General features: G+C 33.6%; 1 protein-coding gene across 1 annotated transcript in view; it reads right to left on the minus strand.

Moving 5' to 3' along the window:
- Window positions 1-1,076: 1,076 nt before the first annotated feature.
- Window positions 1,077-19,563, minus strand: part of KNL1 (kinetochore scaffold 1) — a 44,505-nt gene continuing 26,018 nt past the window's right edge. Inside the window, exons 10-25 of the mRNA XM_063091529.1 lie at window positions 19,406-19,544; window positions 18,803-18,870; window positions 18,334-18,432; window positions 14,781-14,896; window positions 13,216-13,306; window positions 12,497-12,613; window positions 11,273-11,360; window positions 7,475-7,552; window positions 7,280-7,319; window positions 6,034-6,135; window positions 5,504-5,604; window positions 3,840-3,908; window positions 3,060-3,169; window positions 2,746-2,864; window positions 1,937-2,059; window positions 1,077-1,191 (exon numbers count right to left, since the gene is read on the minus strand). Of these exons, the coding sequence (XP_062947599.1) occupies window positions 1,077-1,191; window positions 1,937-2,059; window positions 2,746-2,864; window positions 3,060-3,169; window positions 3,840-3,908; window positions 5,504-5,604; window positions 6,034-6,135; window positions 7,280-7,319; window positions 7,475-7,552; window positions 11,273-11,360; window positions 12,497-12,613; window positions 13,216-13,306; window positions 14,781-14,896; window positions 18,334-18,432; window positions 18,803-18,870; window positions 19,406-19,544 (1,575 nt within the window). The remainder of the gene's footprint in view (window positions 1,192-1,936; window positions 2,060-2,745; window positions 2,865-3,059; window positions 3,170-3,839; window positions 3,909-5,503; window positions 5,605-6,033; window positions 6,136-7,279; window positions 7,320-7,474; window positions 7,553-11,272; window positions 11,361-12,496; window positions 12,614-13,215; window positions 13,307-14,780; window positions 14,897-18,333; window positions 18,433-18,802; window positions 18,871-19,405; window positions 19,545-19,563) is intronic.

A 19,563-nucleotide genomic window follows, 5' to 3' on the forward strand; every position in this document is an offset into this window, starting at 1 on the left:
CAGCGCCACACTCTTCCGAGTGCGCCACGGGCTCGGCCCCAAATATATTTTAGTTTAGAATTAAATATAAAAGAAACAAAAGTTATCATGAATAGAATTTGACTAAAGTTTGGGTAAAAGTTTTCTCATACTTTTCTACCTCATTAAATACCGGTCATTTAATAATCAATGGATATGCTTATTTTTGCGTATGAGGAGGTTGTAGCTTCAAGAACCAATATTTATAGTAAGTTTATTATTACTGCCAGAAATTGAAAAACTAACTAGTGTTTTGAATGTGATATTCAAGTATCTTTATTTAATAAAAGAAAATTGAGAATCTTGCTGCAAAGCTTCCTTCAGAAAGATAGAAACTGACTAGGCAGAAGGGTATTTCTCTATATATCTCCATGAATTTCTATATACATCTCCTTACTACATTACAAACACAAAAACAACATTAATATATTTACATATATGTACTTTGCCAAAATGAATTTAATTCCCCTAGAAAAAGTATGTTTATTAAGAAAAGTATATTTATTAATAGGCACTATAGAATAAAAGGCAAGACCCTCAAGAAAGATGGCAACCATTCCAATAGCTGAGTGCTATTACTTTATCTTAATAGCATTTCTGGAATAGAGAAAAAGGGGGATGAGTAGTTTGTAGACAGACATGTCTCTACTCCAGAAATACCTGCTAGGCAGAAGCCAGGCTACCTAATCATAGGTCCACATATGGAGAAATGGCTAATGTTTTTGTCAGTTGTGATGCTTCCTCTTATACTTAATAATTACTCTTAAGAGCTTGTACTAAAGCAGAGAGCAAGGCTTTAGTTAGGGCATATCTTCTTTTTATGTCCTTAAACCTTTGGTACAAAAATGAGCAAGTTGACAGCAGGCTATTTGATGCCTTTCACTATTCCTGACTATACAGATTTAAAAACTAACTATACAAATTAACTATAACATCATCAAAAGGAATTTTTACTAAGCTTCTATGACTTAAAGAAAAAGGTTAAACAGCAATGGAGACCCAGACATAAAAATTATTAAGTACATTCTGCTTGGTTGGAATAGCTGTGGTCCATGCGTCTAGTGGTAGAAATGACAGTCCTGAAGCAGATCTTGGTAAATTTGCTTGACTACATTCTTCAGGTAGTTGTCCTCCAGTGGCACTTTAGATAGAATGGTAGCAATTTCATTTTGGCTGGAAAGAACAAAGGTTAATTAATTTTTCTGGAAGCTTACACTTGTCTGGATTGTCTTTCAATTCAGTGGAATTCATGTTCTTAGGTATGATCTCTCAGTTTCCTAGGAAGCACAAATGGGCATTTCTGGAAATAACCAGACTGTCCTGTTTGAAATGGGATTCCAAAACAAGGCCTAAGAACCAATTCTGTATGTAATTGTGAGGCATCTTGACCTAGCTGCTTTCTCTGGCTATAAAAATCTAAACTGTTGGTGTTCTCTGATGGATTTAAGGTAGGTACCTTCTAAACTCTGCCATCTTCCAATCTGTCAGCACTGTGTGTCTATAGCCTAGTAGGAATGAGATTTTTAGGTCTGGTTCCTCAGACTAATTGAGAAAAGTATTGTGAATGCACAGCTTTTTAAGTGATTATTTTGTTTTTAAGGCCATAAAAGTTGTTTACATATGATCTAGACTCAGCTTATGTAGGACTTTTTCTTTCTGGATTCCTGTTTTAGGTAGAAGTGTTCAAAAAGTGAAGCAGATATAAAAGAATAGACCAATGGTCTCTAGCATCTACTGGAGATAGCAATGAAGGTCACTGACTTTAAAAGAACAAATTCTTCAAAGTGAAGTCAGACAGAAGTGACATTTAGTTCTCACTATGGTCCATCAATTTGCTGACTACTTTGAGGACTCTTTCAAGTGAAATAACAAAGGTAAAAAGTAGTTGAGAGTCTTATCCTGTTGGCTCTTTACTCACCCGATGTTCCCAAGGTGATTTTGAATGGTGAAAAGTAATGGGACAGAAGGATAATGGGCCGAGAGAGACAAAATTATCTCAAACTTTGCAAATGCTGCAGAGCTAGAGAATAAAAGCCTCAATCTGTAAAAGACAAGATCCACAATTGAAAATACAGAACAAAAACACACTGAAACAAATACATTTTCCTTTTACAGTGGCATGTGAAACTTAGGTATAAATTATTTCTTGACTTTATCAGACGGAGGGTAAAACATCTGGAACAAAGTGTTACAGTGGTTGTTTTTTCGTTGTTAGTCATGAAACACATTAATAAAGTAAATTATTTAAGTAAGTTTTTGACTACTTACTTATTATTATGGGTTGAATTGTATCCCCCAAAAATTCATATGCTGAAGTCCTAACCCCCGAATACCTCAGAATGTGACCTTATTGGAAATCAGTTCATTACAGATGCAATTAGTTAAGATGAGGTCCTATTGGAATAGGGTGGGCCCCTAATCCAGTATCACTAGTGTTCTTATAAAAAGGGGGAAATTGGGACATAGACATGCACCATGAAAGATGAAGGCAGAGATCAGGGTTATGCATTTACAAGCCAAGGAACGCCAAGGATTGCCAGTAAACCACCAGATGTTAGGAGAAAGGCATGGAACAGATTGCCTCTCACAGCCCTCAGAAGGAACCAACCCTGCTGACAACTTAATCTTAGACTTCTAGACTCCAGAACTGTGAGAGAATTTCTGTTGTTTAAGCCACTCAATTTGTAGTACTTTGTTACAGTAGCCCTAGGGAGCAAATATACTTACTCAGTATTATTCACATCTATGTTCATTAGGTTATAATTTGGTCCCCATCTTTTTAAAAATTCAATCTCCTCTCCAAGGAGTCTGCAATGGTTCACTACCAGTGAGAGTTCTTGAAGCATCTAGGAAAAACAAAAAAAATTGAAATTATGAAAACATTTCAATGCCTAGTGGCACTTTTATAAAGAATTCAAAAAAGTTAAACAATTGAATATATTTACCATTTCAGGATCCACTATTATACATGTAAAATTTCAGTTCTGCTTTTTGGAATAGATAATGCAAATTTTCCTTTAAATATTTCAATCAGATTTTACCTTGGGTACTTGGTGCTGTGCTGTACATTTCTTTTTCCAGGATTCGTGTTCCTCAATGTACTTGAAAATAAGCTTATGAACTAAAAGGGAGGAAGGAGGAGCTTTATCCTCTGGGGAAGGGGGAAAAAAAAAAAGATCAAAAGTAGGGTATTACTTATTATTCATATATTTTATATAAGCTAAAAATACTGTATTATATATGCTAGAAATGCCCTCAAACTACTAAGTGCATAAGTATCCTCTTCATTTTTATTTTCAAACATGGTTATAACATAAATGGTAAACACAGGCATTTCTACAAAAGTGTAAGCCTTTATCACATACAGAATAGTACTTGGTTAAGAGCATGGGTTTAAATATAATATAAACCTGAGTTTAAATCCTGGCTTTCTTTACTACCTAAGTGATCCTAAGCACAATAAATTTTTTTGATCTGTAGTTTCCTAATTTGTAAAACGAGGAACAATGCCTATCTCATAGTGTTAATGTAAGTAATATACATGCCTGATACTGAGTAACTACTTATAATGGTAGTCTTTAAATTATGGAAATAGTTATTATTAATCATTGTTCAAGACCTAGTAATAATTAAAATTTTTTTTTCTTTTAAACCAACCCAATATTTGAAACATCCTCCAAGCAGTTTTATGTCTAATACATATTTCTAAGGAAAAATTATTATTATTTATATTTAATTTAGTATGTGAAATAGTCTCAAGGAGCAATTTATACCTATAAATTATCAACAAATTTTTAGAAACTTAAATGTTTTTAACTTACCATCTAACAGAGATTGAAAATTCAGGTCAATAATCTTCCTATAAGTTTTGTCCAGGAAAGGGAGACCAACTAGGAAAAACCAGAATAAGGACAGTATTTCTTTTTACTATCTGATTTTAAGCCACATAAAACTTAGTACTTTAGAATCCTATTCCTTCTGGGTAGCAGGGTTTTTTCATAGGCAGTTGAAGGTTTATCCTTGCATCATATTATTCTTTGTATGTGGTAAAGACTCCCCTGAGACTACTCAACTACATTGCTTGGTAGGCCTTCGAAGGACATTTAAAGTGTAGTACACAGCCACATTTGTAAAGGCCTCCTCCTTTACACCCTAATTTCTGTGCAAAGATAATTTTATTATCAGGAATCATATAAGAAAATGTCTGACCACCACACACCTATTATCCTTCTACCAATATAGTCATGTGCTGCATAACAATGTTCCAGTCAATGATGGACTGACATAGGAGGGAATATGACTGAGCATAAAAGACCATGGTCATTTAAGGAAATTAAAGAAATCTATTATGGCCAATGTGAGAGAATAGGAAGGAAGGTAGTATGAGGCAGGAGAAGGAGGAAAAATTCAACTCATGTAAGGCTTTACAGGCTATATCAAGTATTTTGATAATTACTTTAAGAGTAACAGGTGCATTATCAGATTTTCAACAACCACTATACAGGGAGGAGAATGAATTGGAGAGGTAAAGGAAAAGATTCAGAAAGACTAGTTCGAATGTTTTTGTCGTCATCTAAGTTAGAGATGACTATTAACAGGAGAGATGGAGGCTGACTTGTTGGTTCAGTTCGTTAGAGCATGGTTTTATAACACCAAGGTCAAAGGGTTTGGATCCCTGTACCAGCCAGCCACCAAACAAAAACAGAAACAAAAATCCAGGAAAGATGGAGAAAAGTGGATGAATATTAAGAAATTAAAATCAGTACATCTTTTGATGATTTGGATATGTATAGTGAGGAAGAAGCAAGTATATAGTGATTCCTACATTTTAATTTTGGAACTGGATGGAATGTGACATTATTCACTGAGAAAATAAACTTTTAAGGAGAATCAGGTTTAGAGGCTGGGGGATTGTGAAGATCCTAAGTTCCAATATGGCCATGTTTGCCTATGGTTGGCCATGTTGAAGCTGACTGCATAAAGAGAAAAGACCTAAAGATACTGACAATTAGGAGGCTCAAACAAAACAGCTGGGACTCTGTCTACTTACCATACAGTGATTTCTAACTACTTTGATAAGCCCACCTATACATGCAGAACTTCTTCCAGTTAACTTTTTAGGGCCTGACTCTTAGGTACAAAAAAGCCAGTCAAGAATCACCAGCCATTAGAATAAATTCTACTTCACAAAGACAAGAGATAGAAAAAGGGAACTCAGAATATATAGACATGAGTAACGTGTTTATTCATTATTTGAGTAGGCAAAATTTTTATCATCTAATGTAATTCAGCAAAGGGCAACTTTCACTAGCTGCATTTTTATTTTATTCTTTAATATCACTAAGGTGATTGACTCTTCTAAGATTTTCAGCAGTGCTTTCTTTCATTATGTCAATTATCATTGTAGTAAAATGAAGATTTGAATCTTTAGTAAGTTTAGCCATTCACTTTTCTATAGAGAAATTATCTTATTTTTGCTACTCACCTATTGGCTCTCCAAAGGTGATGGTGAGTTCTATTGTGTTATAAACAAAGGTGAATACAGCTTGATCATCACTCCACTCAGTGACATCCCACTCCGATAAGCTGAAGAGAGATAATACAAAAAAAAACATTTTTTTTTTTTTGAGATAAAGAAAGAGAGAGAATTTCTGATACCACCTACACAGTACCAACAGCAGCTGCTGGTGTTTTTCCACTGGATTAAGAGACAATATTTCAGTTCAAATACTGTGAATGTACAATCTTATGCTTTTGAAAGAAATAAGAACTCAATCTTGAGTTGTATATCAAAGAAAAACCAAGTCTATCAATGAAAAGTGTTAATATAATTTCATAGCTCTCCCACACTGTATTTTCAGCTTAGTATTGAGTACACTGACTCTTTTTGAGGCTGCACAGTATTATAAGTTAAAAACAGTGACAATTTCAAAACATATAGACTGCTCCAGAAGGTTCAAACAACCATGAAGGCACCGGGTAAAATACAAACTAACAACACCTGCTTTTCCTTACCTCAACTGATCCAGTAGCTCTTCAGTTCTTTTTGTTTGTTTTTGCATAAAGTCTATTTCAGCAAGGGTCTGTTCTTTCTGTACCTCCAGTTCTAAGAGATTTCTGCAAATAAAACCAGGTATTCACAGAGAGATAAGACCTTCATTACACAATGCAGACTCTATTAACATAAAACTTTCACACAAGAAATCACATGCTAGATGGCTCCCTACTGAGGTAATAATACAGGTGAATGGCCTCCATTTCTGCATTTTTAGGCTTTTTTTTTTTTTTTTTTTGGATAAACATTAATTTGGAAGTTCGTCTACTTAGGAAGTGGTTCTACTTGTCTCTCAAATTAAGATCCATGAAGGTATCCTTGGGGTTCACATGTTCTTTAAGATAGTTATTAAGGGCCAGCCCATGGCTCACTCGGGAGAGTGTGGTGCTGATAACAACCAGGCCATGGGTTCAGATCCCATACAGGGGTGGCCGGATAGCTCACTTGGGAGAGCGTGGTGCTGACAACCCCAAGTCAAGGGTTAAGATCCCCTTACTGGTCATCTTTAAAAAAAAAAAAAAAAAAAAAAGAATAGTTATTAAATATTACTTTTTCATTTTTGATGATAAAAATATAAGCATAATATATATCACAAGGATGCCAACCTTAAAATTAAGACATGCCACAACTTTGTTGCGTACATTTGGTTTTGTTTAGTTTGTTAGAGCTAAACAGAACTTATGCTTTGTTAGTCATTTTGATAGCATCAACTTAATTTCAGCCAAACATTATCAACTGTCAAAATCATGTCAATTGGAATTTTATTGGATTTGTCTCTATTTTTACTTACTTTTAGTCTTATAGTTGAATAAGATTCATAAGCCTAAGAAATATATACCTCATTTTATACTTATTTAAGTACAAGATAAAAACAGTATAATGCTAGGTTTTATTTTATTTTTTGGTGGCTGGCCAGTACAGGAATCTGAACCCTTGACCTTAATGCTAGGTTTATTTTCATTAAAAGGACCCTGATAGTATTTAAGCTTGAGAAATACCGCCTTGGATTAATGTGCTGTAAACAATAAATGCTTTAAAAATATTATTGACTAAGATGGCTTCTAGGGTCCAATTCAAAGTACAGCAGAAGTGCTCATTCTTAGTCAAGACTGATGTCACCAATCCTGTCAGTATCTGGAGGGAGGAAGTCATTTAGCCTTGTGGAGTTTAGCATTATATTTTCTAACACTGGGATTGAAGGCTGACCTTTGAAGCTCATGTTCTTCAGTTTTCAGCTGTTCCAATTCTTTGAAAAGAAAAAAAAAAACAAACGAACAGAATGGATACATTAGAATGTTGCCACAAAAATCATGTTTCATTAAAAATTCTGACTTATTCTCACCTAAATATATAAACAAACTCAGAACATTTCCCATTTATCTCCTTAACTAATTCAATTACCTTTGTCTGCCGCTTTCAATTCAGAATCCCATTGTTTCATAAAATTGTCTTTCTCTTCATCCTCCAAATTCTTAGTTTCTAAAGTAAACAATATGCATTAGAATAAGTCAGTCAAAAATAATTTATTAAACAACCAGAGATGAAAAGAATAGATGATCCCAAAATGAAGTGCTGGGAATATTTCACAAACATCCACCTTTTATAATTTTGTACAAAGATTTCTAGTAGCAGACAAGTGAACTTTGACCTATACAACAGTGATCTCCACTAGCATCTTTTAAGGAGCCACTTTGAGATAGACACTGTTTATATATATAATTTGCATATATGGAATAGTTACTGTTAGGCAACCACCCATAGGCTAAGTAGGAACAGACACACACAAAAAATATATGCACAAACATTTAAAATTTTAATTTGTTTTTGAAACTTAGGAGTCATCTTTAAAAACCTACTTTCCCCACATCCAAACCAAGTTTATCCAAGTTTAGATTTTACCTCAAAAACATCTCTTAAATCTACTTTTTTTCTTCATCACCACCAGTATTCCCTAATATAAGCTATTGTCCTTTCTTAACCATACCAGTCCAATAACTACATAACTAGTTACATATACTCTTCTTTTTTTTTTCTGGCAGGTGGCCAGTACAGGGATTCAAACCCTTAACCTTGGTATTATCAACTTCACACTCTAAACAACTGAGCTAACTGGCCAGCCCTACATTTACTCTTGATCTACTCAAATCCAATCTCTATGCTGTAGCCCTGGTGCTTAACACCTTCAAATGGCTATTCACTGTTCTTAGAAAAAATGAGAACTCCTTAAGAGGCCTTCCCAGGCCTGGCCCCTAGTGACATCTCCAGCTTTATCTCAGATCATGCTTTCTTCTGCTATCTGTATTCTAGCTAGATTGGCCTTATTTTCAAACCCTTGTAGTTGGTGTATTCTCTTCCACAGAAGGGCTTCTGCATGTGTTATTCATATTGAATAGTCTGCTCTCCCCTCCCATTTTACTTTGTTAACTCCTACTCATTCTTCAGATCTTAGCTTAAATTTCACTTCTTCAGAGGGAAAGCTCCCCTATCCTAGATCGGATTTCTGTTATAAGACCTCATAGTACCATGTAACCTCTCTTCCATAGCATTTATCATAAAATTACTTTGTTTAATACCTATATTTTCTTCTTCTTTATGGATTGGAAGCTCCATAAGGGCACAAATAGTGTTTGTTTTTTATCACAACAGTATTCTCAGCACTGAGCACTTGTACATAGCACATAGTAGGTACTCAATAAATTTGCTCAATGAATAATGAAGGAAGAAGAAAGAAATAGGGAGCTATTCAGTGGTACCTAGAGAGGAAAATGCGGTTGTTGGTATTTTTAAAGATGGGGAGATAGATGAACATATTCAGTGGAAGTGATGAAGCTGAATATACACAAGAAAAGGGGAAGTCAGTGATTTAAAATTCCTGAGAAGGCAAGAGGGGGTAAAATTCAGCTGAGATGGAAACATTGGCATTGGGGAAAAGAAAGAAAGGATGAAAGAATGATACAGATAAACAGAAGTTTGGTTTCTTTGGTAGTAGGAAGTTTAGAAATTCCAGCCTAATGGGTTCTATTTTTTTCTGTGAAGTAGAAAGTAAGGTAATAAACAAAGGGGTGGGGAAGTCTAAGCCTGTGGAATTCACATACTCATTGTCAATTTAATGCAGAAAACACAGAGTAGGTACTTATTCTGTGCAAATGATACTGCTAAGGACTTTTAAGGATATGGAGAAAAATAAGAGCTAATCTTCACCTCCATAGAGCTTATAATTAGGAAGATAAACTGTACAAAGTAACTATAATACAAGAAGATGTGATGGGTACTATAAAAAGTACCAACAAAATAGCCACAGGAGCTCAAGGGATATAGAGACTAACTCCTTTGGTGGAAAACAGAAGAATGCATTAGCAAAGATGAAGTGGAAGAACTGCACAAAAATGGCAAGATTTGGTTGGAATTCAGGATGTGTAAGTATGTGAGAGCAAATCATGCAACAATGGAAGATGTGAATATGATTGTAGAGAATGTTAAATGTCAAGCTCAGGAGTTTGGACTTTATTTTGTAATAAATGAAAAGTCAAGTTTTTCAGAGAAATAACACAATAAAAACTGTCCTTCATAATTATTAATTGGGCAGCAATATGCAGGTTGCATGGGAAGCAGATAGAATGAGGGTAAGAATGTAAAAAGATTAGTTAGAAGAGTTCAAATAGCGCATTACAGGATTAATAAGAGCCATAATGGGAAAGGCAAAAAAATACAAGACATGCTGAAGAAGTAGATATGACAGAACTTGTTAAGAGAGTGTCAAAGACAATGAAAATTTTGAGCCTTTTATAATGTATAAGAATTGTGATGCCATTAATTGAGATGAGAATTAAGATCATAGAGAGAATGATCATAGAATTTTTGGATTTTATTTTGGAGATGGGAGAAGATAACTTTCTTTCTATTCACAACAGAGTTTAAGGTTCTTAAGATATTTTTGCAAGAGGTTCAGTAAGAAGCTAGAAATTTAAGTCTGAAACTCAAGAGAAAAAGACTACAGATGCCCTCATCCAAAATGATTATAAGCTACTTAAGGGCAAAATCTGTGTCTGGTGCTAAGCATAGTATCTGGTATGCAGTAGGTGCTCAACAAATGCTTGATGAGTTTAACTGAATTTGGCAATCAGTCACATAAACATAATTATTAAGGCAGATGAAAGGATCTAGGGAGCAAATAAAGAAAAGAAAAGATAATGAAACCTAAATCCCACACAAGGGGTTAGAGAAAGAAAGGCTAACAGAGGAGCTAAAAGGAACAGCCAGGAGAAAAGAACACGGTCAGGGTTGTACAATACGATAGAGATTAAGGTATATAAAAATTTCAGGAAGAAAAGATCAAAAAAAAAAAAAGTAAATAAAAGAAGAATCAGCAATGTCAAATATTGAAAGAGGTCAAGATGGCTAAGGACTGAGAGGAGCCAAATTTGATAATTACATGGAATTTTGTGATCTTTGAGAAAGCAGTTTCATGATAACAATACTAACCAGTTAGAATTATCAGAGGTGAAACTGAAAGGATAGACAATTTTCAAATGGAGATAAATTCATCTATTAAAAAACACAAGATTATGGTCTAGGTTATGAAGATCTTTCCAAAGAGATTCATATCTTGAGCATCTTTTGTTGATTGTGTTATGGATGACTATAGTAAAGCAGTTTTAATTTGCTCTAATTTAATGCTTTAAGCTGTTAATACTCATGCACAGTCTTCAGCATAATGATACCTGGAGGAAAACTAAGGAGAACATGAACTAAAGATGGAGTCACTCTTGCTATACAGGACTAAGATTGTTTCAGCAAGAATGCAAAAGACTGTGTCAGCAAGAACTAGCAAGGCTTTACCGCAAACCACAGACATCCTATGGGGTTGCCTAGGAAACGGGGAGGTAGGCAGGGGTTAAGAGCTGGCTAAAACATTTATAAAACAAGCTTGCAGAGAATAAAGTTACTTGTGAGTTCCACACCAAGTCCCAGAACTTTGTGTTTGGTTTCCTGATTGCCCACCTCCCCAGGTGTGTCCTGAGCAACTCACCTTTGCAGAACTCTCTTAGCAGGGCTGTGTGTCCGACACCAGCCCTGGCTATGTGTTCTACACTAGTTCCATAGGGCTAAGAGAGCGTACAGATACCAACAATCTCTACAGTAGGAATGAATTTAGATAAAATTTAATTTTCTTTTGGAAAAGTATTTAAAATACTTTACCTATTTCCAACTCGGTGAGACAGTCATTGATCTTCTTAAGTATGTTGTCCATCTCATCTATCCTTATCTGAAGTTTCTCTCTCTCATTCTAAACACAAAATATTATAGACTGTCAAGTTAAACCTCCAAACAAAACATTATAAATGGTTTGAATTACTGACATAACTGCTCTCTCTATTATGAACAGGAAGATCTTAAAATAAAGGTCAAGGCTTCAAGTCTGAACTTAAAAATAAAAATAAATTAAAATAAAATATATTTTAGGGCCAGCCCGTGGCTCACTCGGGAGAGTGTGGTGCTGATAACACCAAGTCAAGGGTTAATAACCCCTTACCGGTCATCTTTAAAAAAAAAAAAAAAAAAAAGTAAATAAGTAAATAAATAAAATAAAATTAAATATATTTTATTAAAATGCTTTATAAATTTATTTAATAAAATATTTTATTAAGAAAGCAAATTAATATAAACTCATTTTTGTACTTTCCTTTATTCTAACATTTCTATATGTGTTCCATGAAATGGAGGGTATTAATATTTATTACTTAAAAAAAAGAGTTCTTAAAAAATATTCTGTGGTCAAATACACATGGAAAACACTGGTCAAACAGAATATAGCATTTTTTAATTTTAGACTTTTTATTTTTGGCAGCTGGCCAGTACAAGGATCCGAACCATGGACCTTGATGTTATTAGCACCACTCTCTAATCAACTAAGTTAACCAGTCAGCCCTATTTTTAGATTTAAAAAAAAAAAAAAAGATTTGTATTTCTCCAAAAGGGGATATTGCATGAACATTTCCCATACTTATTTGTCAATGGAAAATCTTCTATGCAGAACCTTTTAAAAGTATAACTATTTTGGGAAATGCTACTTTAAACACCTACACACAAATATACAGTGGTATGGACTATGAGGAAAATAACACTATGATGTAGTCCTTAGCAAATGGGAGACCAGAATCCTATATATTTTATTTCAATATGTATAATGGATACCAATATTTGAGATGAGACACAGGCCGATATTAGTAACTATATTCCAGTATTACTCAAAATGCCAAGATTTGCCGGTTTTGACAAATAGAACCTTACCTCTTATGAACAATTATAAATTTTTGCCCAAGTCTCACTCACATGTCTCCTAAGGAACATTCTTCATATTTCCACGACCACTATAAAGTAATTTTAACATCCCTTTGTATGCTGTTAAATGTCTCAAATTACCTGAGCTGACTGTACCAGCTTGCTGTACAGAGCCACTTTTCCTTCGTGAGTGAAGACTTTAGTCATCTTGGTAAACCGCGATTTTATTTTGTTAAGGTAAATTCCAAAGGCCTTCAGCTGTAAGGGAGAGTTTAGTACATTGTACTAAAATAAACGAGTCAAAGAAAAGTAAATAGTCTTAGAAGACTGGTTCAGCTGTTACATGCTAGGCTTTGCCCATCCTAGATTCTGATCCCTAAGGCAGGACACTTCTCATTTGCAAATTTAATTCCACGTAATTATTTAAGAATAGAAACAAAAATTTCAGTTTTGATTCCTGTCTTTAATTCACTTATTCATATTACAAATTAGAAAATGACAGGCTCTTAGTTAATAAAACCCTTTTAATATATTAGGGCATATATAAAATGGATTGCTTATTATTTAATCAATTAAAGAAAATCTTCATCTAAATCTAAGTGAAAGGCAAACAGGAAGGAGGGAACTCTAAATAAACTTCAAAAATATTTCATATATTAAATTGAGCATCTCAGGTTTGAAAAGATTACATATTAATAATTACTTGTGTATATAATTAAATAAGACCTTGGTAGCATATTACACCTGAGAAATAAATTAAAGAACTCATTGCCAATTATCAAAAACTGTTATTTGTTTCACAATAAACATTGTTCAAAATGTCCGTACTGATTCCCATTCAGAAAATGAGACAGAAGTACCTCTTCATCAGAGCAGTGTCTCATTTTTTCCCACAGGTTCCTATTTATATCAGTCAACAGTTTATCTTGGTTCAGTGCAGAAAGCTTTAATCTAAAATACACAAAAGGTAATTAACACAGGGGTTCAGAAGACAGCTTGAATGAACCAGCTCAGATCAGGCACACTTAATTTAATTCTTCCTACTTTTTTTCCTACATAAAAAGAAGGACATTCAAGAAAAGTGGCCAGCCTGATTATTCAACACTTGAAGAACACCAGTTCAAGAATGTCATAAATCAAAAAAACTTCTCTCACAAAAAGAATTCTCATCTCAACATATCAGCTTGTTCCAACATGAAAATATGTTGCTTATTAAGAATCCTTAAGACCTATCAATGCATAAGTGCTTTGAAATCGTAGCTATTATTTTAAGTAAAAGTTCCCAATTCAGTTCAAAGTCATATCTCACCTTAATAGGATAGTATTTATAAAATTAGCAAAGCTATTATCTCAATATACTTAGTCTCTTGATAATAAGTAGAAGAAATAAATTTCTATCAGAATTAGAAGATATTATCTGTATGCACATAGGTGCAAAATCAAACAGAGCACACCTAAACATACTGCTCATTGAGTGCCAGATCCCAATTCATTGAAAATAAAGTATTCTCAGACAAATCCTGAGACACCCAACCCTTTTAAATAGCACAAAGATAAGAAACTTGTCTTGTTTTTATATACTTGTTCAGTGATATACCTCAGTACTTAGTACAGTGCCTGGCATATAGTAGATGCTCAATATTTGCTGAATGAACAAATTGAGATCAGGAAAATCTGAAGTACTATAATTAAACAGTATCTTAAATTTCTACTTTTAAAACTACATAATTCTTAAAGATTATTTTCTTTCTTTTCTGTTTGTTAGATTGGTTCAAATTTATTTGGATATTCCTAAATAAGTATGACATAAACATTATTTTGACTTGTAAATTCTGATTTACCTGAGGGAATCTGGATATATCTAATCTATAAATCATTAATCTAATCTGTAAATCTGCACCAAAGTGCTGGGCTATCTTCTGAATAAAATTATATTCTTTTACATATGTAAATCAATGGCAAATGTGATAAAATTATAAATCCAACGGCAATCTTCACTTCAGGCACTGTATATAAATCTTTAAAGGGTATTATCTTCTTTTGAAGATGTTCTCTTGAAATCAATTTGTGCTATCATAATCTAATAATTACTGTTTATTTTTATTGAGGACCTAATTTTTGCTAAGAACGGTATGAAAATATTTTATATACACTATTTCTACAGTTCATTTCTATCTGCAGAGTAGGTATTATTATCCTCACTTTATGAATGTGGAAATGAAGGTTGAATATCTTACCCAAGGTTACACAGCTAGTGTTGAGTTTCAATCTGTCTACAAAAATAAAACTTCTCTCATATCACACTGCCAACAAATGCCATCAACTTTTGCCAATGCCAGTGTTATTTTAATCAAAACCTTAACACACAGGCTATTCACTGATTAAAAAAAAAAAAAACAACAGAAAAAAACTAAAGCTTTCATACTCTTCTATCTTTTGGCGACGAGCCTCACAATCTTCTCTATAAATCTGTATCTTGGGTCGGTAAACATATTGACTTAACATCAGGTCTTCTGGAGTAGGTGGTGTATTTATAGTAAACTGAAAATAAATAAATAAATTAGCCCCTCAGAACTGGTATCTTGAGAACAAAACCATATATAAGAACTAATTCAAATTTCAGAGTGCCTATTTTTTAAAACTCTACAAAGAAAAATTTGAATACTTTATTAAGACCATACAGCTAGTAAACTACAAGTTGGAATTTGAAATCAAGTCTCTGACTTCAAAGTCTATTTCCCTACAGATATTTAGGGTAACTATGGTTGTTTCCACTCACATGGGATTGAAAGCAGTTTGAAAATGCCTACTTTTTAAGAAAATCAGTACCTAAAAATTGAAACTTACCAAGAACTCCTTTATTTAAAAAAAAAAAAGGCCAGTTTCCTAGATAATCCTTTTCTATTCCCATCCTAGCAGTGATCCTTATTGTTATTATTAATTTTTTAACAGACTTACAACTGTTTGCCCTATGATCCTTACTTCTATCCCAGGCTGAACTCAAACTGGCCCATCCTCCATTTGTAAAATAAGACAGTAAAAATTTGGTTATTTAAAAATGTTTTATAGCTCTAATCCAATGACTTTTCAATGTCCTTAATATAGTACTGAAAAAAATCAAGTCAGCTTCCAATGTCACATCATCATAAAAACCAAACAAATCCCACAACGGTCCATTATTCACATGCAGTGTGACAAAGAATAAGTCATTTTACTACTCTGAGCTTTGGACTCCTCATCTGTAAAATGAGAATACTGAGCAGCCTCTTAAGATTACAGTAAAAAAAATTTTAAAAATGTACTCAGGGGTTGGCTGGTTAGCTCCATTGGTCACAGCACAGTGTTGTTACACCAAGGTCGAGGGTTCAGATTTCCACACAGGCCAGCTGCCAAAAAACCCCCCAAATAAAAAAGATACCCCACCCAGGGCCTGCTAAAGTAATCTAACAAATGTTAATTTCCTTTCATTCTCCCCTTTTAGTTGATAAATTAAAAGGAAGTAAGTGAATGAGGCTTTAATCTCCTATTTCTATTCCTAACACATCTTCTAGCAGATGTGCTAAAAGAAAATGTAGAAAAGTACTAAAAGCAATTAAATATATATATATATATATAATTTTCTTTTTTTTTTTTTGGCGGCCAACCCACATTGGGATCCAAACCCTTGACCTTGGTATTACAATACCACTCTCTAACCAACTCAGCTAACCGGCCAGCCTCTAACAGCAATTATAATCAAGTCAACTATCTTAAAAAGTATTTTAAGGCTAGAAATATACATAAAAATCAAAGCTATATGTCCTGGCTCAAAAAGAATGGTAACACTAGAACCAGATTGTATTTTCTGAACACCATTTTCCCACTAAAAAAAATCAGGCCTCCTTGGAAAAATAGCTGATTGCCTTTCCTATAGGAACCAAATAGTGAGGAAATATTTCTTTTTATAAAAATATTTAGACAATAAATGAAGAAGGAATGATAGAATTAGATTGTTACTACACTACAATACTGAATTAATAGATGCAGATAATGATCATTAATGGCTGCCTACACATAACCACCAGACATTATCTATCTCCTGAAGAAAGTACAACTATACAGAAAACTTGGAAAAAAACAACAAACAAAAAATCTTAATATGATAAGCCTCTAATCTACCAATTTACAAAAAACACAAGGGACAGAAGAATAAGTTTGCGTATGCTAATTAGCAAAATCTGGACTATGGTAAACTCTACAGGAAAAACTTGTTTTCTTCATTAAAAAAAAGGGGAAAAAAAAAAGGAGAGAGAGATTGATTGAGATTGAGAAAAATGGAAGGGAACCTTATAGATAAAAAGACAATTTAGAGCGATTTCAACCAACTGCAATGTTTGAACCTCATTTGAGTCCTAATTTAACAAACTGAAAAAAAAAATACATGACAATCAGAAAAATATAAATACAAACTAAACAATTAATCATTTTAAGGTATAATTATGGTATTTGGATATGTTTTTAAGATAAGAGTCCTCATCTTTTTAGGGATACATATTGAAATACTTACAGATAAATTGATGATGCCTAGGACACTTCAAAATAACAGCAGTGGGGAGATAGAGACTTAAGTAGAGATAAAACAAGAGTTGATAATTTTTAAACTTGGGTGATGAATACAAAGGGGCTCATTAAACTATTTTCTATTTTTTTTTTTTTCAGGGGGTGGTTAGCCAGTATGGGGATCTGAAAAACTATTCTCTATTTTTGTATATGTTTAAAATTTTCTATAATACTAAGTTTTTTAAAAAAAGGTTCCTCATGAACATTCATAGCCATAAAGTGAAGCACAGGACCATGTTTCCAGAGATTTGCCAGGACTAAAGGTGCCAGTGAATACTAGGCTTATGCATTGTGAGCACATATTGGATGCAGCTGCTCATGCTATATGCAATGGATGGATTAATTTGATGCCCCTTGAGCATAGGACCATGTGCACAAGACACCCTTCTCTCCTGACTTATCTATTTTGATTAAGTGTCCAACTTATACATAATCAGCACCTTTTTAAAAATATTAATAAAATTTTTTTTTAAAGTTACAGTAATCAATACAGTATGGTATTTGCATAAGATAGACATATAGATAAATAAAACAGAAGAGAATGGTTAAAAATAGACCCATACATATATATACAACTGATTTTTGAAAAGGTGCAAAGGGACTATGTTAGGGAAAATATAATCTTTCATTAGGTGGTGCTGAAACAATTGGATATCCATATGCAAAAAAGGAACTTTGATTCATATCTTATACCATATACAAAGATTAAAGTGGGTCATAGATCTAAATGTAAAATGATAAAACTTTTAGAAGGAAATATATGAAGAAAACCTTTGTGACCCGGGGTTACACAAAGATATCTTAGACAATACCAAAAGTACTATCCTTTAAAAAGTCAATAAATTAGACTTCATCAAAATTAAAAACTTCCACACTTTGAAAGACACTGTTAAGAAGATGCAAAGACAAGCCACAGTCTAGGAGAAAATATTTTCAAGTCACATATCTGATAAAAAAATTTTGATACAGTTTATATTTAAAAAAACTCTCAAAACTCATTAATAAAAAAAGCAAATAAAAATTCATGATGGGCAAAAGATGTGAAACAACTTCATCAGAGATTTACAGATGGCAAATAGGTGCATAGAAAGATGATCAGCACCTTTTTTGATGGTTTTGTTCCCAGATGTACTTCCCTATCATTGTCCCTCCTGACCTCTCCAAGGCCTGGAAGGAAAGGGGAACATTCATAGATTCATACCCTCAAATCCTTAAGGATCTCCCTCTTCCATCCTGCCAGCACTCTTTCTGCGCCTACCCTTCCCTCTGTTCTCTGCTTGCTCTTGGTCCCTGGTACCCTTTCTGCTTTGACTTAGTTTAGTAAAAAAGTACAATATATTTTAACCAAGACAACTATTTTGCCAAGAAATTGCACTTACTTTGGCTGGGAGATTGCTCTCTCGGGGTTTGTGTACCAAGATGTGGACCTCAAGGAGTATAAAGAACTCCCTTATTGTTATTTTCCCATCTTTGAGTTTCTGAGAAAAGAAAAAAAAGTTTGCATGACCATTCAAGGTGAGCTTACTTTGACTATAACCAACTCATTTGCTTCTAAATAGCTTAAAGTACTTTGCATATATTTATGGATATTTGCATACTATACATGAGCATATTTTATCTAAGATTATTTCTTAAGGTTATTCAATAACAATAGAGTTTAAAAAAATCCAAACATATGTCTTTTAAAGTGATTTCTACTCCATATAATTAATTGCTATGTTGGGTCCTTAACACAGAAAACTAGTCTTCTGTATACAGTATTTGAAATATTTTGTAATTAAAAAAAAAAATTAAAATACAAAAGTAGGAAATTAATTGTATGAGAAAGAAGAATTACTTTTAACATACCTCCCTTAAGCTCTCTTCACAAATAGTGTCTGTGAGAAACTGTGATTCCATTGGACTGCTGCGGTGTGCTAGAAGTACAGCAGATTCATGTGATGAACATGTCAAAACTAAATTGTAAATTTAATTTTAGTTATCTTTCAGATTTACGTGTGGTTCATTATCCTGAAGCCATCCACTGGTATCTTTCTAGGAAAGACAGTCATTTGGCAGGACAAGGCATATTACAGTTTTTTTGTTTTTGGCAGCTGGCCAGTCCAGGGATCTGAATCCTTGCCCTTGGTGTTATAACACCACACTCTAACCAACTGAGCTAATCAGCTAGCCCCTGCATATAACAGTTTTAAGGCTCTGTTTTTCCACTAATTATAAGCCTCTGAAGGAAACTGCTCTCTTCCTTTGTACTATATCACTTCTCAATTCATTAAAATAACTAAGAATTAAAAATAAGCTAAATATTTTACAGTATTGGAAATATTTTGTAATTTATAAACTTTATAAACTCAAAAGGCTTATACAACATTCAAATATTTTCAGAATTGAAATACATTTATCATTAGTTAAGTAAGCAATAAGGCTATTATTTAGCCTTCATGAAGGTCTTACTGCTGAAGTCTGGAGAGGTCCTATCAGCCTTGATTGAATCCAGAGAGCTACTGCAACTAGATGGGGTCCGGCTCAGGCTTCTTATCAATACACCATTTGCGTTTTTATCTATATCCCTTTCAGTGTGGTGATCAAAAACCTGAAATTACCAATTAAGG

Source organism: Cynocephalus volans, chromosome 3, assembly GCF_027409185.1.
Source record: "Cynocephalus volans isolate mCynVol1 chromosome 3, mCynVol1.pri, whole genome shotgun sequence".
Taxonomy (NCBI): Eukaryota; Metazoa; Chordata; class Mammalia; order Dermoptera; family Cynocephalidae; genus Cynocephalus; species Cynocephalus volans.